This window comes from Scyliorhinus canicula, chromosome 18, assembly GCF_902713615.1.
Source record: "Scyliorhinus canicula chromosome 18, sScyCan1.1, whole genome shotgun sequence".
NCBI lineage: Eukaryota > Metazoa > Chordata > Chondrichthyes > Carcharhiniformes > Scyliorhinidae > Scyliorhinus > Scyliorhinus canicula.
In genome coordinates, this window is record NC_052163.1 from 98,086,824 (window position 1) to 98,108,483 (window position 21,660).

General features: G+C 42.2%; 2 protein-coding genes across 9 annotated transcripts in view; one reads left to right on the forward strand and one right to left on the reverse strand.

Moving 5' to 3' along the window:
* The window catches only part of LOC119953042 (ras-related protein Rab-11B), a 151,614-nt gene that overhangs the window by 24,257 nt on the left and 105,697 nt on the right, over positions 1-21,660 (reverse strand). The window contains exon 1 of one of the 3 annotated variants that reach the window (XM_038776840.1): positions 1,521-1,694. The exons of 1 other annotated variant lie outside the window; for it this stretch is intronic. In XM_038776840.1, the coding sequence (XP_038632768.1) occupies positions 1,521-1,560 (40 nt within the window). In that variant the 5' untranslated portion in view covers positions 1,561-1,694. Of the gene's footprint in view, positions 1-1,520; positions 1,705-21,660 lie in introns of those variants that run through there. One more of the 3 variants, XM_038776843.1, reaches the window with a different exon arrangement.
* The window catches only part of march2 (membrane-associated ring finger (C3HC4) 2), a 57,746-nt gene continuing 38,047 nt past the window's right edge, over positions 1,962-21,660 (forward strand). For 3 of the 6 annotated variants that reach the window (XM_038776833.1, XM_038776836.1, XM_038776837.1), the window contains exon 1: positions 1,963-2,106. The gene's annotated coding sequence lies outside the window, so the exon portion shown is untranslated. Of the gene's footprint in view, positions 2,107-2,238; positions 2,495-21,660 lie in introns of those variants that run through there. The other 3 variants (XM_038776835.1, XM_038776839.1, XM_038776834.1) reach the window with 3 other exon arrangements.

Below are 21,660 nucleotides of genomic sequence, written 5' to 3' on the forward strand. Positions count from 1 at the left end.
ATGCACTGCAATCCAAGAACACAATTTTGAATCTACCTTTTACAGATTATAGCTGCTGCTCTGTATAATTAGAAAGACATCCGGCAATCGCTTAAAAGAGATTGGATAAGTGTCTTCTCCGCACCTGTAAATTGGGATAGGCTGAAAACACAGTTCTCAACCTACTCTACATTTGATCTTGGATCAAAAGGTTAATTCCCTAAATAGCATTTTTCAACTTTCACCATTTCTTTCCCACTGAAGGGCAAAGGTGATACGGTGACTAGCACCAGGGACCCATGTTCAAATCCGACCTCAAGTGACTGTTCGTACATTCCCCGATTTGTCTGCGTGGGTATCCTCCAGGTACTCCGGTTTGCCCCCACAGTCCAAAGATGTGCGGGTTAGGTAGCTTTGTCATTCTAAATTGCCCCTAAACGTCCAACGGTTATGTGTGGTTACATGAATATAAAAGATTTGGCCTAAGTAGGGTGCTCTTTTGGAGGATCAGTGCAAACGCGATGGGCCAAATGACCTACTTCTGCACTGTAGGAATTCTATGAACGTATATACGGAAGACAGAGAATGGTGGACCTATATAAAATAGAAATCTAGTTTTTGAGGGGGGAACAGTTAAGAAAGAGGTTGAATTGTGGAAGAATGAAAAGCCAGCAAGGAACAGATCACAACATGGAAGAAAACTGATGTCATCAGGCATATTTGGTGCATTGGTAACTATGCTAGCAAAAAAATGCTCAGACCAATAAGATTTTACAAACCCATTCACCTCAACCACTCAACGATATTCTTAAAACCACCAGTAGCATTATACACTGCCAACGTTCTCTTCGGATACAACCCGTCTACAGTACAGCACAGAACAGGCCATTCGGTGTAGAAATAAAAATCTTTGCACTGTTTTTCTCAGTTCACAGACCTATTACATATCACACATTACTGAAATCCAAGTGTGAACACATCACAAATACAATGCCGTGGCGAGTAAAAGTATATTTGATACGTTAAAGACAGCAAAACAATCAAGAAAAAGCTCATAGGTATTATGAAAAGGAAAGTGCATGCAACTACTTTCAGGTAAACATTGAAAGAAAAAAAAAAGTATGCCCTGTAATAAAGAATAAACACACTGCACTTGACAAAAATAATCCTTCAAGTGTAGGAAAAAAAAGGGGCAGAAAGTTTTACTGTGCAATTACTTATCTGGATTAGGTCTGCAGGTCCATAGCTAATCGATTAGGATTAATATTATCACATTACAGACTACATTTTTTGGGGTGGTTTCTCTCTCGGTTCCAGCTCCCGCTATTGGCGCTTACTGTCGGAAAGCGTGAATGGAAAGAGTAAGTTAACAAAACGCCGATAGGAAATTGAGAACTTACCTGGTCCACAGCGGGCAAGTTATTTTTAATACCCTCTTTGCCCAGTTTGAAGACACAAAGCCTGAGGCCTACGTCTATGATAATTGTGTAAAAAAAAAGACAAACACATTTTAACTCCACCATAGATGGTAACTCGCCTACCTTTAAAGAGGTAATCGTATTCATCATCCCTGGTTCCCATTTTAGCGTCAATATAACCAGTTTCTATCGGAGCGAAAACCTGCAACAACCGCAAAAAAAATACCCCTTCCTTTTTTCAGCGCAGGCACAAGCCCAGCCTCTGTCGGACAACCGGAAATTACAACAAGCCCGCCCGCCGTCCCGTTCACTGATTGACAACGTATTGACCAATAGTGGATTGAGGTGGGGGTGCAGCCGGCCAGAGAAATTCTCTCACTGCGGCGACAAGCCCCGCCCCCCGCTCACACGCACTGTGCCGCCTGACTGGGTGAAGTCATCCTGCCCAGATAAGGGCCCGCCCATCGCTCAATCCTCTTCACCGATTGTTTGCAAGAGCTGCCAATCAAGATAATTGCCCGTCGCCCATTGGGTAAGCAGCCTGTCATTCACGGCTGATCAAGCTCACGCCCCTTTTCCGGCGCGGATTTTTTTTTCTCTTCAAGGACTAGTCGGGAGCGGTGATGTTGGCTGAAAGATGGGCCTGGTGAAGCGCTGAACCCAGTCTTCGGGATCGTCAACACAAGTCTTTCAGAAAGCGATAATTTAGGTAATGAATGACAAATCACGCCACTGTGTTTTTTTTAATAAATTAACTAGCAGCGACCCTCCCTCCTCTTTTAACACGGTGTTGTGCGTCATAATCCTGAGATTGGGGTCTGTAGGTTTATTTTGTGGTTAAAATGTCTCCTCAAGTGATCGTTTAAATAGGCCTCCGAGTGAACTGTCACTCGCTCTGCAGATGTGTGGAGTGTAAACATCAGCCTGACAGTCTGCAGGGACCCCCTAGTTCTAGCTGTCACAACTCGGAGGAAATTGAGCACATCTTGCAATTTTTCGGATACCACTCGTACAACTCCCAGATAAATCTAACATCAAAGCCTGAGTGATTTGTTGCGGATTTCGAACAATAGCGTGTGTGTGGATTAATGTTCCAGGTGAGTTGTCAAATTGTTCTGATAGCTTTGGTCAGCAATCAAGCGTGTTGATAGTGAAGTCCAAATGGTTGGTTCACCCTGGATGAGTGAACCTAGACCAATATCCCACATTGAAAAATCTTTCAGTAAGTGAGCTATGATATCACTGCGACACATTGTGTATGACTATTTTCCATCAATGGTTAGCCACTTCTGAGGTTTTCGGTTGCTTTATTTGTTTCTGAACAATCTATTGTTCCTATAGAATGCGAACTGGATAAGTACAGAATGGGAAGCATATTACCAAATTAGTATTTCACATCTCCACTTGGAGCGAGTTTCCAAGCCAGCCTCTCTTGTGGAACAATACATTATATTTATAGTCCCTTGCAGCTGTCTGAGGATGAACCACACCGTTTGTTAATTTGGTGTCATATTTGACTGAGATGAGCTTCTGACAACTTGGCAGTGCCATCACAGTAACCGCCTATTTCCACCTCTGTAATATTGCCTGACTTCACCCACCCCTGCTGCACTCGTCTGCTGTTGAAATCCTCATCCATGCCTTTGTTACTCTAGACTTGATTATTTCAATGCATTCCTGGCCAGCTACCCACATTGTAGCCTCAGGTCACCCACAATTCTGCTATCTGGGCTTACTGTAAGTGTTGTACCATGTGCTCCTCATTTCTGTGCTTGCTGACCTATATTGCTTCTGGTTAAGCAATACCTTGATTTTTAAAAAAATTAAGAGTACTCAATTATTTTTTTTCCCAATTAAGGAGCAATTGTAGAGTGGTCAATCTACCTACTCTGCACATCTTTTTGGGTTGTGGGAGTGAGACCCACGCAGACATGGGGTGAATGTGCAAACTCCATGCATACAGTGACCCGGGGCCTGGATCAACCCTAGGTCCTCGGCGCCATGAATTACCTTGATTTTTAAAATACCAGTTTCTCCATGGTCTCACCCGTCCCTATTTCTGTAATCTTCCCCAGTTCCACAAGAAATAGGAACCAGAGTGGGCCATGTGGCCCGTCGTGTCTGCTCCACCATTCAATGCGATCATGACTGATCTTATGCTTCAACTCCACTTTCTTGCCCACTCCCCATATCCCTTGATTTACTGAGACCAAACCCTTGTCTGTCCCAGCCTTAAATGTATGCAGCAATGGAGCATTGCGTCTCTATCCCAGACTAAAATGCTCCTTATCTTAAGACAGTGCCCCCATATTTTAGATTCCTTGACCCGCAGAGACAATCTCTCAACACTCCTATTAAGCCCCTTCAGAATTTAAGGTTTCAATGAGATTGCCTCTCATTCTTCTAAACTCAAGAAAATATGAGCCCAATTTACTCTCCGCTCCATAATGTTCTGAGGTATCAGTGTTGCTACAATTATAGTTTGAGAATCCCAAATTTTTATTTTTTCTCTCAAATTTAGAGTACCCAATTATTTTTTTTACAATTAAGGGGCAATTTTGCATGGCCACTCCACTTACCATGCACATCATTGTGTTGTAGGGGTGAAACCACGCAGACACTGGGAGGATGTGCCAACTCCACACAGACTGTTACCCAGGACCGGGATCAAACCCGGGTCCTCAGTGCTGTAGGCAGCAGTGCTAACCACTGCATCCCAAATTTGAATCCATATGTAGTTATGCCTTCAGCAGTCAAGGCCCTAAACTCAGGCAATTCCTTTGGTTCATTTCCTCCTTTTTACGATGCTCCTTAAAGCTCTTTGGTCAAGCTTTTTGTCATCTGGCCTAATATTGCCTTATGTGGTTTGATCTAATTTTGCTTTATAACCCCCCCTCTGAAGCCATCTTGGGATGTTTTATTATAATAAAGGTGTTAAATATGTTATTTTTATTAAGCTGTCCCTATCTGGTAATATAATACTCAAGTTCAGCTGAGATTATTGATGCTGCATTATCATTGACATGCTTAACACATTAAGTATGGGTTAACTAGATTATTTTCTTAGTGGTAGGCAAAGAAAGGATGTTACTTGATCTGTAACTGCGATGTGCACATATATTATACTGTACATTGTTGATACTGGGAGTTTTTCTGTATATTGTTTGATTAGATAAAGAATTTGGCCATTGTGAAAATGTTGCAATTTACTTATAGCTGATGAATACTTGGATGGCCAGAGGAATATGGCCTGGCTGCTCTACACTACAGTTTCCTACATCTACTTGGATGTTCCTTTAAATTCTTAAATTATCAAAGCCTTAATGATCTTGGCTACATCAGCTTAATGTAAATCTTTTGGAAACCGTGTTGCATAATTGCTATAAATCTTGATTATAAAATGGCTTGAAGAAAACTGTAAAATCTACTTTGCCTTTTTTACATTAGCAAAAAATTGTGGGGTGTTTCTTAAAATAAAATAGGCAGTGGATAAGGAGAAACTGTTTCTGCCGGTAGTTGGGTTGGTAACTGGAGGATGCAGATTTAACGTTGATCAGCAGAGGAACAAGAGAGGAAATGTGGAGATGTTTTATGTAGCAAGTTATGATTTGGAATGTTTACCTGTGAGGGAGGTGAAAATAGATTGAAGTGTAACTTTCAAAACAAATGTGGATAAACAGCTGAACAAAAAAATAATTGCAGTGCTGTGAGGAAAGGCCGACGGATTGGAACCAATCGAGTAGCTCTTTCAAAAGGCCAGCACAGATTAATTGGGCCAAATGGTCTTTCTCTGAGCTGTGATGTTTGTTTTAATAAATTTAGAGTACCCATTTTTTTTTTCCCAATTAAGGGACAATTTAGCGTGACCAGTCCACCTATCCTGCACCTATCTTTTGGGTTGTGGGGGTGGGACCCATGCAGACATGGGGAGAATGTGCAAACTCCACACAGACAGTGACCCGGGGCCGGGATCGAATCCAGGTCCTCAGCGCTGTGAGGCAGCAGTGCTTATCACTGTGCCGCCCATCTGAGCTGTGATGTTATGATTAAAATAAGGACGTTTAATGAATGAATAAACTTGATAATTGTGCTGTTCAAAACTTATTTAACCTTTGATGCACAAGATGTTTTAATGTTCTTTTTATTATTTGCAAACTGTGATATGAGAAAATATGATGGATGTCTTTTCAGACTACTTTTGTGCCCAGAACTGTAGTTTGTTTCTAATTTAAATATGTGATAAACACACATGCAAGCATTTACTTGTGTGTACATGAGAGAATAAGATGTACTTTTTGGCCAACTTCTAAGTCTGTTGTTTAATTTTCATATCAAATTATATTTTGCTGAAATTTCCCTGAACAAGCCTGAAACTTGTGTTTAATACACTTTTTTCATGTGAATAACATTTAGGTACAGACATATCCTGAAGATTGATGAATAGTTGTGGGAATAACTGTTCAACTCCCAAGAACATTTTTGGTTGCTAAGTGACTGCTGTTTTATGGAAACATAGAACAGACAAACACGTTCACATGTATAGGATACTGGCCCCGTTTCCAGATGTGAAACTTCTGTGTAGCGTATGGAATTTGTTTAATGGTCAGAACACATTATCTTAAGGTTATACAATAGATACAGCAGATAACAAATCTACCTTTTATGAGCGTGGAAGAGTTTTAACTCCTCATAAATCTCAATCTCTCCATCTCATTCTCTCTTTTTATATCCTCATATGTTTCTGTTTATAATTTGTATTTTTAATTGTTAACTTTTTAATCAAGATTTTTTAATGCCCACTGTGAAATTGTACCTTTACCCAGATGTGACTTGTGTCAGAAGGATTGACCTTGTCACCTGTTATTAATGGACTACTGTGTATTAAAATGGATTTTTAACTGGATAAAATTTAAACTTGTGTAGCCATTTTGGCTTCAGAAAGTATTTTCTGAAGTGAACCATGGAATAAATGTCAATCCTTGGCTAACTCTATGCAAATAAGTTGTGTTGCCAAATTTTGTTGGCTGCAGCCTGGAAGGAAATGGTATGTTTCCTGCTTCAGTTCTTTATATTGTTGTATTAATCTACTGAATATGGCATTAATCTACTGAATAAAGTATCTGCGTATCAATTGGAGAAGTAGTTATGGTTATAATGATATGGAATTTTGAATTATAAGAATTCATCAAACCATTGAGGAGGAACTTCTTCGCCTAAAGGGTTGTGAATCTGTGGAATTCCCTGCCAAGTGAAGCAGTTGAGGTTACCTTGTTAAATGTTTTTAAGGCAAAAGTAGATAGATTTTGAACAGTAAAGGAATAAAAGGTTACAGTGAGCGGGCGGGTAAGTGGAGCTGAGTCCACAAAAGATCAGCCATGACCTTACTGAATGGCGGGGCAGGCTCGAGGGGCCAGATGGCCTACTCCTGCTCCTAGTTCTTATGTTGTTATGTTCATTTATTGCGAAGTAAGCGGCTTGAAGGCAATGGTATTTGAATCCCCAAAAGAGCATACAAATCCTAATCTTTTCCTAATTTAACTAAACTGGTTCGGATTTCCATAATTTATTTCCTTCCCTGCTACAGTTGACTGGGAAAATGACAGATTTTATGTCTGAGTGCCAGCAATACCGATAAGCTTCGAAAAAGTAAGACCTGTAAGCCCCATATTATTGTTTTAATCTAAGAGACCATCCACCAAGTTTTCCTTCCAAAAGATGACAGTGTTTTTTCTTTTTTGCTTACTCACCTCTGGAAAAACTTTATGGAGAGATAGTTTGCAGGAAGCATTAGTCATCTACTTAGAACTCAAATAAATCCAAAATGTTAACTCCTCTTTGATATACGAATGAATCTGCTGTGCAGTTACAGAAATGTGTTTTTAATTCATAGAGTCTGTACTAATCGTCAGAAACAGCACTCCACCCAGATCGACTCCCCTATTCACACCGGCCTTTCGCCGTAGCCGCGCAACCTAACCTGCATGTCCCTGGACACTAAGGGGCAATTTAGCACCGCCAATTCACCTAACCCGCACATCTTTGGACTCTGGGAGGAAACCTGAGCACCCGGAGGAAACCCACGTAGACATTGAGAGAATGTGCAAACTCGACAGTCATTCGAGACTGGAATTGAACCCAGGCCCCTGCTAACCTCTGTGCCGCAGTTAAAAGTAACTGATAGATTGTAATTTCCCATTGACTGATTTTCTCGTATATTTCTCTCCCCCACTCTGATCTTTCTCAAACGTGAATATAGTTGCAGTTATAATTGACTGCTTGCATTGGAAAAAATGATCATCCATATTTTCAACAAAATATTGCAGATGAAGTATGTTTAATGGTGACTGCAAATTGTTAGTGTTTGCAGACTATCCCCTCCTTCCTCCCCCCCCCCCCCTCTCCCCTGCCACGCACACCACCATTTAAACTTTTGGGAGTGAAAAATTAATGAACTTCCTCTCAGTGAAGAAGTGAGTGTATTTGATGTTGGCAATATATAAACTTGCCTTCTTTAAGGAGCTTAACCACAGCATCTCCAATCTATCCATGTATCTGTATTCTCTTACAGGCGGCACGGTGGCACAATGGTTAGCGCAGCTGCCTCACAGAGTCGAGGTTTGATCCCGACTCTGGGTCACTGTCCGTGTGGAGTTTGCACATTCTCCCCATGTTTGCGTGGGTTTTGCCCCCACAATCCAGAGATGTGCAGTGTAGGTGGATTGGCCATGCTAAATTGCCCCTTATTTGGAAAAAATTAATTGGGCACTCTAAATTTTTTTTTAATGTATCTGTATTCACTCGTCCATGGAACCCATCTGGTAAATTTCTTCTGTACCATCTTCAAAGCCTTCATATTTCTTGTAAGGTGTGGTGCCTAAAATTGAACACAATACTCCAGCTGGAGGGGTGGGACAAAGCAAATTGCTCTTCAAAAAAGCTGATGCAGGTTTAGTGGACCGAATGGCCTCTTTCTGTGCTGTAAGACTTTTATACTTTTCCGCAGAGTAAGCTATATTTAAAAATTGCTGTTGTTAGCAGAATTCCAGGACACATGAGCCCAAGCTGTTTTCACTCAACGCATGCATTAGAGTGACACCAACAGAGATCCCGAAAACAGGATATCTGTTTGCTATTGATTTAGCTGAAAAATAGTGCATGGTTTTTCTCTCTCTCACTGCTTAATCCTCTTTTTTGATTCATCGCGTAATCATCTGACCCTGCTTTACCCAAGATCTTTGTAAAACACAAATCCTCAACTCCCTCAATCATTCTTTCTTCCTGTAATCTACTGATTTTTAAAACTAGGTAACGGTTCTACTTCCTATTTTCCAATCTTAGTACAAATTGATCCTTCACCTATTTCTCAGTTTTAAAAATAGACAAAAGTAATGAGGTAGTTGGCAGGAAAATCTGACTTGTTCATGGGCATACTGTCACATTTTTAAAAACAAAATAAGGGCAAGAAAGCTCTTATTGTTCAGCACTAGTACCCCATATTTTATAACATTTTCTCTTTTTTTAAGTTAGCATTATATTTTGGGGGGAAAATGAAGCAATATTTTACCTAATCCTTTGTATGTAGGAAATTACTTTCTCTATGTTGGTGTTGCTTTAAGTGAGTATGAGAAAGCTCATACAAAGTTTGAAAATTACTTTTGTCTATAATAGAAGGCAAACGCTGCATTTGTAAAGATTTCTTTGCCCTTTTAATGACTGTCAGTCCATTTAAAATGAAGGAATCATATTCAAATGTCTGAAACGTTCATATGTTAATGTCACTAGTATTAATTTTTACATTGACCAGTCTCTTTCACCACCCCCCCCAACTTTTTGTATATATTATTAATATTATTGGTTCAAAATTTCTCATGCTGATAACTTTTTTCGCTTTGTCTCCTTTTGCAAGGAATTTCTTTCCTTTCCGCTCTGTCTAAAGATTTCAGACCATTACTGTTCCAAAAACAGATGTAATTTGCTGCTGTGGTGGAGGTGGCTCCTCAGATATCCTTTGTCTAGTTTCACAAACATGCTGCAGATGTGCATGGTCTGAATCTATTGAATGTAACTCATCTAAATGCTAATCTATATTTTAATAAGAACGTAAAACTACAAGAATTATGAGCAGGAGTAAGCCATTTAGGCACTCAAGCCAGGTCTGCCAATAAGATCATGGCTAATCCACTGTCCTGTCCACAGGGTGGCACGGTAGCACAGTGGTTAGCACTGTTGCTTTACAGCGTCAAGGACCCAGGTTCGATTCCCGGCTTGGGTCACTATCTGTGCGGAATCTCAACGTTGTCAATGTGTCTGCGTAGGTTTCTTCCGGGTGCCCCAGTTTCCTCCCACAAGTCCCGAAAGACATGCTGTTGGGTAATTTGGACATTCTGAATTCTCCCTCCGTGTACCCGAACAGGCCCCAGAGTGTGGCGACTAGGGGACTTTCACAGTAACTTCATTGCAGTGTGAATGTTAGCCCACTTGAGACAATAACAAAGATTATTATTATTATTAACTCCCGTAACATTTGACTCCTTTGTTTATCAAAAATCTTTGTAACTTAACCTTTGACCCAACCTCAATTGCTCTCAGGGTGGAGAATTCCACAGACCGTCGAAGAGAAAGGAAAAATCTCCATTCATCTTTAAACTGTGTCCCCTAGATCTAGACCCCCACCCCCGAACATTCTCTCAGCAGCTCTCCCTGTCAGGTCCTTTCAGGGTCTTGTATGTTTCAATAAGATGACCTCTCATTCTTCTAAACTCCAATGGGAACAGGCTGAACTTTGGACATAGAATTTACAGTGGACTTGCTCAACCTTTCCTCATTAGATAAGCCAGAAACCTGTTGAGTGAACCTTTTTTAAAAAATATTTCTTTATTCTCCTTTTTCACATTTTCTCCCAAATTTACACCCACCAACAATAACAATAATCAGTAACAAATATGTCAATCCCCGTATCAATAACAACGATCCCATCCTCCCACCAAACCCAAAACATTCGGCCACATGTTCACATAAACAAATGACAAAAAGGAATCAGGAATCACCCATAGTCGCCATTAACACCTGTCGCCCCAACCTCGCGCATGATGTGGAGGCATTCACTCTCCGGTGCACCTCCATATCCTTTCCCAACTCTCCCTCCCGCTTTGCTTTGATCCCTTCCAGTGGTGCCTCCGTCTCTTCCAAAATAGCTCTGTAAACCGCTGACACTACTCCCTTCTCCAGTCCCCATGTTGTCAGCACCTCCTCCAGCAATGTGGAGGCTGGCTCCTCTGGGAAGTTCTGAATCTCCTTTCTGGAAAATCTTGAATCTGCATGTATCTAAACATTTCCCCCTGCTCCAGCACATACTTCGATTCCAGCTCCTTCAATCCTGCAAACCGACCCCTAAGAAACCAATCTTTCAGTGTCTTAATCCCCTTCTCCTCCCATTTCCATCTCACCTCCCTGGCTCAAATCTGTGGTTCCCCCAAATCGGCATTTCCCTTGACCCTACCCCCAACCCGAAATGTTGGCGAAACTGCCTCCAAATTCTCAATGAAGCTATTATCACCTGAGTACTTCCCCGGGGCTATGAGGAGCGGCGCTGTTGCTAGTGCTTTCAATCCCAACCCCCTGCACAAACTCTCCTCCATTCTGACCCACTGGGAATCAGCCCCTCTTACCCAGCTCCGCACCTTCTCCACATTCGCCGCCCAGTAGTAATACATCAGGTTCGGAAGACTCAATCCCCCTGCCTGCCTTCCCCTCTATAGTAGCACCTTTCTAACTCTGGACACCTTCCCTCCCCATATGAACAAAGTAATCCTCCCCTCAATCTCTCTGAAAAAAGCCTTTGTCAGGAAAATCGGCAGGCATTGAAAAATAAACAGAAATCGCGGCAGCATGTTCATTTTAACCACCTGTACCCGACCCTCCAGTAACAGAGGGAGACCATCCCACCTTGCCAGATGAGCTTTCACTCTCCCCACCAAACTAGAAATGTTGTACCTGCGGAGCACCCCCCCCCCCCCCCCCCCCCCCCACTCCGGGGCAACCTGCACCCCCGGGTACCTAAGGTGAGTCCCTGCCCTACGGAATGGCAGCCCCTCCACCGCTGCCCCACACCCAGCCGAGGCACCACAAAATACTCACTCTTGTCTAGATTCAGCTGAGTGAACCTTCTTTAAACAGTTTCTCACACAATTGTGTTCTTAATTTTGTTTTAATTCTTTGGGATGTGGGCAAGGCCTGAATTTGTTGCCCATTCCTAATTATCCTTGAATTGAAGCAATTTCAGAGGGCAGTTAAGAGCCAACTATATTGCAGTGGGTTTGGAGTTCCATATAGGCCAGACAAGGTAAGAACGGCAGATTTCCTTCCCTAAAGGATATCAGTGAATCAGATGGGTTTATAATCAATTGATGATAGTTTTTTCTGAATAAATTTAGGGGACCCAATTCTTTTTTTTTCCAATTAAGGGCCAATCCACCTATCCTGCACATCTTTGGGTTGTGGGGGTGAGACTCCTGCAAACACAGAGAGAATGTGCAAACTCCACACGGGCAGTGACCCAGGGCCGGGATCAAACCTGGGTCCTCAGCTTCGTGAAGCAGCAGTGCTAATTATTGTGCCACCCCAGGTCCACCCTTACTTCCCAAAAAATACTTAAATTGTGCAGTTCCATATTTTAAAAAAGCCAGCGACAGTTTTAAAATAGCAAGTCTCGAGAGAGGGCAATTATATCTATTAGCGATATTGTAATCCTGTTGATTCTCTTATTTCCCATTTCTTCCATTTTGCCGTTATCATTTTTGATCCATAATATTTAATGGACATATACCTTTAAGTCAAACAGAGGAAGTGAGGAACTCAAAAGTTACAAAATTGTGTACTGTGCTAGCTTTTGAACAGCAGAACTCACATTTTGGCACCCGAGAGATCAGAGGAATTCGGTTTGATTGGTTGGCTGCTGGCCAATGAATTGGAAAAGTGCCATATTTGCCTGACGATGGGTGGTGATTGGGTCCTACCTGAGTTTATTCATGAGTCAAGCATGGAAGGCACCACCCCAGAGAAACCTCCAAAGCCATACTCCTTTAATACAGCCTTCATGTCTAATATTGTTCTCACAAAGAGAGAATTCTAATACAGCGTTCTCTTTTTTTCTAATAAATTTAGAGTACCCAATTATTATTTTTTTCCAATTAAGGGGCAAATTAACGTGACCAATCCACCTAACCTGCACATCTTTGGGTTGTGGGGATGAAACCCACGCAGACATGGGGAGAATGTCCACACAGACAGGACCCCAGCATGTTTATAGCTGGAGAGTCAACAATGTTCATATCCCCAGAGGGAAGGGAGTATTCCTTCTTTTCACACGTCTATAAGGTGTATTCGAGGATTGATTACTTTGTAGTGAGTTGGCAGATTTTGGTTGGGGTGGAGGGGGCAGAGTATGCGGGGATAGTTATCTCGGACCATGCGCCCCACTGGCTGGATATTCGGTTCAGTACAGGGCGAGAGCAGAGACCGGGGTGGAGGTTTGACTTGGGGTTGTTGGCGGATGGAGGTTTTTGTAATAAGGTGCGGTTGGTGATTAGGAATTATGTGGAGTTCAATCAGAATGGGAGGTGTCGATAGGCATTTTTTGGGAAGCACTGAAGGCAGTGGTCCGGGGAGAAATTATCTCATTTACGGTTCGTGCGAATAAGGAAAGGAGGGCGGAACATGACCGTTTAGTGAGCGAGATAGTGGAGGTGGACAGGGAATATTCGAGGGTGCCCACCGTGAAGGGATTGGTGAGGAGGAAAAAGTTACAGGGGCAGTTTGATAGGCTGACACGGACAGTGACCCAGGGCCGGATCCGATCCCGGGTCCTCAGCACCGCAGTCCCAGTGCTAACCACTGCACCACATGCCGCCCTCTCTTTTTTTAAATAAATATTTCTGGTCTCTTACTTTTTCACATTTTCATCATATTTACAATAACATAATTAACAATAACAACAAATACAATGGCAATCAACAGCTCTCTCTTCTAAGTCACAAGTACAAAGTGTTTCTATAGTTAGTCAGCACACAGACAATTGCCTAAAATTCCCAGCTTGTCTACATAGGTTTATTGTTAAACCTTCACCTAAAAGCAGGACTGCTCCGAGCTAGAGATTATGTCCTCTGACGTAAACAACCAAGGCCTTGCTTGAGGCTTCTTGCTGATCTCGAGTCCTTGAGGGTGTGTAAAATACACTCTGATATAAGCATTAACTAGCTTGTGCTCTTTACTCTTGGCTCTAACCTCTTTTTTACTAAATCCATTCATTTACTTTAACAATACCAAGTCAAATATAACCTGCTTCACAGACATGCTGCTCTATCTCAAAAGCATTCCAAGAACTCCTCATCCAGGTTACTACTGTCAATCTGATTTTTCCAGTTTATATGTAGATTGAAATCTTCCATTTATCCCTTTATCCCTTTAGCCATTCCTTTATCACAAGCACCCAATATTTATTCTTGTAAACTTTGTCCTACATTGTGGTCACAGTTAGGGGGCCTATAAATGACTCCCACAAATGACTTCCTTCTCCTGCTATTCTTCATCTCCACCCAAATCAATTCTGATCTCATGAACCAAGGTCATCTCTAACTATTGCACCAATGCCATATTTGATTAACAGTGCTACCCTCCACCATTTCTCAGCTTCCTTTTCTTGAATGTCATTTACCCATCAATATTTAGGACTACCTTTGTCATCCTGCAACCATGTCTCTCATTGCTATCCGATCATATAAATTAATATTAATATCATACTTCAGTGTGCGCTGTCCATTCATTTACTTTGTTATGAATTTCAGATCCAGAACCTTTAGTTTTGCTTTTTTGTTCTCTTTTTAACATCTGGCCTTGACTATTGGGGAATTATTTTACTATGATCCTAGACCAGACCCCAACAATGGCTAGGATACTAGACAGAAATCCCAATATTTTATTTTAATTTTGTAAGACTGTGAGGAAGGGATACCTAGCTCTAGGAATAATTACACACAAAATAGGGATATGGTATATTAAAACAAATTTTATTACTAACACAGTATTAAAATATCTTTAACATCCCACAAGAAAATAGTGTACAATTACCCCTTAAATGATGCTAATTAATACAGTGATACAATAACCCTTAACTGCTATCTATAGTTCTATTCAAACAACAAAGCCATCTAGGATCCCAATCCACTTTTAAAATAAGTTAGCACCCAGGAATACTCTACTTTAAGAAAGAAAAATCTTTTGAAACTGTTTGAAAGAAAGAGACCTGACACCCTGTCAGAAAAATGCAGAATCTCTGGCTGTATTTGTTCAGAAACCTTCTCAGCCACACACAAAATCTTAACACTTGACTGCTTCAACCCTTGACTCCTCCCATTAAAACACCATCTAGCTCAACTGAACACAATGTCTCTAATTAACTACTCTGCAGGAAACCCTCTTGATATAAATAAAAGCACATTAGCCCAAAATTTTACGATGCTTTAACTGCATCTCTGGCTCCAAAAGCCCAAGCTGGCTTTCAAACAAAGATTTTTAACATGACTGCAGCAGTCACATACTAAGCCAGGCTTTTAACCCTTACAGCACCAAATACATATAATACAATAAATTCCTACATTCAGCACACTTCAGAGTACTGCATATACACCATGAGGGAAGCTGAATACGTATCAATTGAACAATGCAGTGATTAATAGTTCAACAGAAACTTTCCATTTCAAAGTTATTGGGTGCACTGGGTGTGGACTGAACCACTTGAATCCTTTGGGCGGTACGGGCTGCCATGCATTGGCATGCACATCTGATGAGCATGATGATTACGTAAAGGATAAATCCAACAACGCAAAAGACGGAAATTCCCTGGATAACGGACTTTCCAGTGCTACCTAAGCGTCCAACGTAGTGGTATTAGAGGGGTGTTCAAGTTTCTTAACTTCGTTTTGGATGTGTATTGCCAAGTCTTTGACTTGGTCTGAATTATTTGGGATATAGGTGCAACACTGTGCATCAATCAGGGCACAGGTGCCACCTTTTTCGGCTAACAAATAGTCAAGTGCCATTCGATTCTGTAAGGTAACAGTTCTGATAGCAACCATTTCGTCAGAAATTCCAATTAGGGCGTAGGAGGTATCATTAGCTACTTGTTCTATTATGTCAGTTAGTTTGTTCAGTTCACTGGCCGCTCATCTCTGCCAATAAAAAGGAATAAGGTGAGCAAGAAATCTATCTTTTACGGTGAGCGCACGTTTCTCTCTGTAGAACATAGAACATTACAGCGCAGTACAGGCCCTTTGGCCCTCGATGTTGCACCATCCTGTGAAACCCCTCTAAAGTCCCTCTGCACTATTCCCTTATCGTCCATATGCCTATCCAATGACCATTTGAATGCGTTTAGTGTTGGCAAGTCCACTACTGTTGCAGGCAGGGCATTCCACGCCCTTGCTACTCTCTGAGTAAAGAACCTACCTCTGACATCTGTCCTATATCTATCTCCCCTCAATTTAAAGCTATGTCCCCTCGTACTGGACATCACCATCCGAGGAAAAAGGCTCTCAATGTCCACCCTATCTAATCCTCTGATCATCTTGTATGCCTCAATTAAGTCACCTCTTAACCTTCTTCTCTCTAACGAAAACAGCCTCAAGTCCCTCACCTCACACTTTTCTGCATTAAACTCCATTTGCCACCTGTCAGCCCAGCTCTGCAGCTTATCTATGTCCCTCTGTAACTTGTAACATCCTTCTGCACTGTCCACAACTCCACCGACTTTAGTGTCATCTGCAAATTTACTCACCCATCCTTCTACGCCTCCTCCAGGTCATTTATAAAAATGACAAACAGCAGCGGCCCCAAAACAGATCCTTGTGGTACACCACTAGTAACTGGACACCAGTCAGAACATTTACCATCAACCACCACCCTTTGTCTTCTATCAGCTAGCCAATTTCTGATCCAAACTGCTAAATCACCCTGAATCCCATGCCTCTGTATTTTCTGCAATAGCCTACCGTGGGGAACCTTATCAAACGCTTTACTGAAATCCATATACACCACATCAACTGCTTTACCCTCATCCACCTGTTTGGCCACCTTCTCAAAGAACTCAATGAGGTTTGTGAGGCACGACCTACCCTTCACAAAACCATGTTGACTATCTCTAATCAAATTATTCCTTTCCAGATGATTATCTATCTCTTATAAACCTTTCCAAGACTTTTCCCACAACAGAAGTAAGGCTAACTGGTCTATAGTTACCGGGGTTATCTCTACTCTCCTTCTTGAACACCTCTTTGAACTGGTGGTCCTGTTAGGTTAGAGAGATGACGGATGGGAGGTATGACGTATGCTAAATAACAGACTCCTGACCAAGATCTTAGAAGCCAGGGGTAGGCCTTGTTATCACAGGCAAAATAGGTTCCATTATGAGGAGTATAACGGGTAATTTCTTCTAAGAGATCTGGAAATGTGGAATTACTCGTGAGATTATGTAAGCCTGTTAGGATGGCGGCGCGAGCAATTCTTTGAGCTCGGAATCGAGTACAAGATGTACTCGCATGAAAATAACGGGAGCAATTGTTATATCCCATCCTCATTCCTACAGGATCATCAATAACTAAGCACATGGACCCTTTCTTGTTAGCAGATAGGAGGTGAATTTGGGGAAGGTTTTGGTCTATGTCATAGTCATGTTGATACCATCCTCTAAAGATGTTCAATGAATAACTTGCAGATCTCCAATATTGGACATAATGATTAACATTAACTGCCATTCTGGAGTCCCAACATTTTTCTGCTCCTGTACGGACATGGGAAGAGCGATCAGAGCTCTAAAAATATACCATTCAGCAGTTTCTGAAATATTAAAAGGAACGGGTATAAAAGGGATACCTCCCTCTGAGTGGGCAAGAATTGCAGTACATACCCAGCACCCAGAGATATTAAAGTTTTGAGCATAACTGAGACATTTGAAGGAAGGTATTGTCATGTAACTGTTCATAGAGGCCTGCTAAGCAGACCAGGCAACTTAAAATTAATAATGTTGCAAACATTATAACGGATTATTATTATTCTGATGTGCACATGTGATGCGTGAATCCAGTGTTTCTTTCCTTGGAGTTTAATAGCCGATTGTGTAATCAGCAGCACTTGGTAAGGGCCCTCCCACTTGGTCCCGAGAGGGTCCTTTTGCAACTTCTTTAGGTACACAGCTTAGCCAGGGACGATAGTATGTCCTCCTTCAGGGGGAATCACCCCAGGCTACGGAAACCTGTTCAGAAGCAGAGCTAACAGCATTTGTTAGATTTTGACAATAACTAAGTAATTCATCACTCATTAAATGACAGTCTGCCTTTTGTAAGTCAATAGTTCTGGATGATAAGGACAATGCAAATTCCAATCAATGTTCAGGAACCTGCACACCTCCTGACATACAACACCCGTAAAGTAGGTTCCATGATCAGAATCAATGCTAGCTGGTACTCCCCATCTGGGAATATAGTCTTTGGCTGAATGGGTAGCTGTAGTCTTTCTGACTGGAGTAGCTTCTATCCATCTAAAAAATGTATCTATTATCACAAGGACCTCAGTGTATCTTTGGCACGGAGGAAGGGTGATGTAATCAATCTGTATGTTCTGAAATGGTCCTGCGGGGGCAGGAGCTCTCAGCTGGGGCATTTTCTTGATAGGTCCTAAGTTCTTTTGACATGTCACACAATGACCCAATACCAATTGTGCATGTTTTTTGAATCCTTTGCCACACCAACTTCTGTGGAATCGATCCATCATCTGTTGAGAGACTAGATGTCCCCATGAATGGATCTGTTGTTCCAGGAATGGCATCAGTGCCTTTGGTGCCCCTGGTTTATCAGTCTGAATTTGTCTCCATAGATCATCATCATACTCCTCAATACCTGAATCTAGCCATGACCATTTTTCTTGTTGTGTGGAGTCACGTTGCATTTCACGTAGATCTTGTAATAATTTGGTCACTCCTAATTTGTAGATATTCCTTGGTGGTGCTGAAGGATGCCACTTAGAGGCAGCTTTTTTTTTGCTGCTTTGTCTGCAAAGGCATTTCCTTTAGCTTCCATAGTATCTTCTTGAGTATGAGCCTTACATTTGAGAATAGATAGTTCTTTTGGTAAAGCCATTGCCTCTCAAAGGTCTTATACTTCTTTCCCATTTCGTATAGGTGTCCCTGCTGTGGTAAGGTATCCTCTTTTCTTCCATAAGTGACCAAAATCATGGGCTACTCCAAAACCGTATCTGGAGTCCGTGTAGATGTTTGCTGATTGACCTTTTGCCACATGACATGCTTCAGTTAGAGCCCTTAATTTGGCCTGTTGAGCTGATGTTCCTTGGGGCAAACTTCTTTCCGCCATTACTTCCTAGAGGCTGGTGACTGGCCATCCAGCCTTTCTGGCACCTTTATCAATAAAGGAGGAATCATCTGTAAATATATTCAATTCTGGGTTCTGTAGTGGTTCTTCTACCAGGCGTGCCTCTTCCATTTCTTTTATTACTTCCACACAAGTCATGTCCTTCATCCTCTTCCCCCTTTTGCACCTCCGGAAGTGGGAGCAAAGTTGACGGATTGACTGGACTTGCTCGGTGGAAGTAAAGATTAGCTGCTTCCAACACTGCTGCCCATCTGGCTGATGTGACTTGTGATACTCTGTTCATGGAAAGCAGGGAATGGACTGCATGGGGACATTTAATAATCAACTGCTGGTCTAAGTCAAGGCCTGCTGTAGTAATTCCAGCTTGACAGGTTCCTTCCATGGCTCTGAGGCAGCTGTCATATGCCAGTGCCACATTATCGAGTTTAGCAATAATATCCTACAAGTCTTAACTGGTCACCATGTTCTTGGGCTAGAGCTGCTGTCATGTCGCCGTCTTTCTCATTAACTGAATGAAGGCCTTCTATTGTGTGGAATGCCAAGTGCAGGTGCTGTGCACAAAGAATGTTTCAGGTTCAAGAATTACTCTTTCCGTTCCAATGTGAGGTTAACGGAGTCTTTTGATTTCCGTTGCCTTTTAGGAGATCATTTAATGGTTGAACCAGCTGAGTAAAAATTTGAGGGTTTTTTTGGTAAACATTTTATTGAGGTATTTTTGGTTTTACAACAACAACAAAATAAACAAACAATGCACATGAATCTATAAACATAATGCAAAAGCCGTCTCCCTCCCTTACAGGTCCCACCTTTATTAACCCCCTACTCTAAGCTAAACTAACCCCCACCCCTTCTGCTGACGATTCATTTTCCGCAAAGAAGTCGACGAACGGTTGCCACCGCCGGGCGAACCCTAACAGTGACCCTCTCATGGCGAACTTAATTTTCTCCAAACAGAGAAAGCTAGCCATGTCCGATAGCCAGGTCTCCGACTTCGGGGGCTTTGTGTCCCTCCAAGCTAATAGTATCCATTCCGGACTACCAGGGAAGCAAAACCCAGAGCGTCTGCCTCTTTCTCCTCCTGGATTTCCGGATCTTCCGACACCCCGTAAATCGCCACCTCTGGACTCGGTGCCACCCTTGCTTTTAACACCGTGAACATGACATCTGCAAATCCTGCCTAAATCCATGTCCAGAACATGTGGACATGGTTCGCTGGCCCTTCCGCATAATTGTCTTCCACCCCAAAGAATCTGCTCATCCGGGCCACTGTCATGTGAGCCCGATGAACAACCTTGAATTGTATCAGGCTGATCCTGGCACATGTTGTGGACACGTTGACTCTACTGAATGCGTCTGCCCATAGACCATCCCCTATCTCTCCTCCCAGCTTCTTTTCCCACTTGCGCTTCAGCTCTTCAGTCTGCGTCTCCTCTGACCCCATAAGTTCCTTGCAAATGTCAGAGACGCTCCCTTCTCCTACCCTCCCTCTGGAAACTACCCTGTCCTGAATCCCCCTAGGTGGTAGGAAAGGGAAGGTTGAAACCTGTCTACATAGGAAGTCCCGCACCCGCAGGTACCTGAATTTGTTTCCCCTCACCAATCCAAACTTCTCCTCCCAACGCCCTCAAACTCTGAAAGCTCCCCTCTATAAATATATCCCCCCCATCCTCTCCATCCCTGCTCTCCGCCATCACCGGAATCCCCCATCCATACTTCCAGGGGCAAACCGGTGATTATTACAGATTGGAGACCAAACCGATGCTCCATCTGCTCCCACATGCCTCCTCCATTGCCCCCAGACTCTCAGGGCTTCCACCACCACGGGACTGGTGGAGTACTGTGCCGGCGGGAACGGCAGAGGCACAGTTACCAATGCCCCTAAACTGGTGCCCTTGCATGAAGCTGCCTCTATACGCTCACTTGCCGACCCTCCCCCCACTATCCACTTCCTGATCATGGCTATATTCGCTGCCCAGTAATAGTTACTAAAACTTGGCAGCGCCAGCCGGCCCTCTCCGACTCCGCTCAGGCATTACCTTCCTTACTCACGGATTCTTGCCCGCCCAAACAAAGCCGGTGATCACTTTGTTGACCCGTGTTTAAAAAAAGGAACACGGAATAAAGATGGGTAGGAACACGGAATAAAGATGGGGAGACACTGAAATACAAACAGGAATCTCGGGAGGACTGAAAAATGTGGGTTTTTAACAATCCATTTTAATAAGCCATTTTAAATCTTGGTCATTTATTCCTTTAGACCTGTTATATTATAAAAAGGTAGATTCTACATCAGGTTGCGATATTTAATTTCTAGTACCATTCTTTAAAAATGTTTGGAATTTTCATTTTTGTTCTTTGCTGAACAGTTTTGAATTTTCTTTTGGGGCGAAAAGGGATTAACATCTAGTGTATCCATGAAGTGCTAAATGTCTACAAGTTCTACAACAAAGTAGCTTGCAATCAATAACAAAATTCCATTAGTAATATATTAAACACCACATGGTGTGCACAACAGGCATTTTCAATCTTATTTTAAAATGGAACTTAATTGTTTCTTTTAACTTAAATATTCAAATTCCAGGAAAAGGCTACTTTGACTTTGTGCTTCTAATTATACAAGTTTCATGTTTGTAAATATTTGATTTGAATGAAAAACTTCCTCACTTCAATTTTTAAAAAGCCTGATCTCCACTGATGCAGCAAACAGACTGGGTTAAATCCAGATGAATCAGCTAATTCCAGCTAGCACAGCATAAGAGTATTACTGTTTTCAAGAAATTGACTGGGTTCCTGCTGTTTATTGTTATCCACTGCCCCCTCCCCCTACT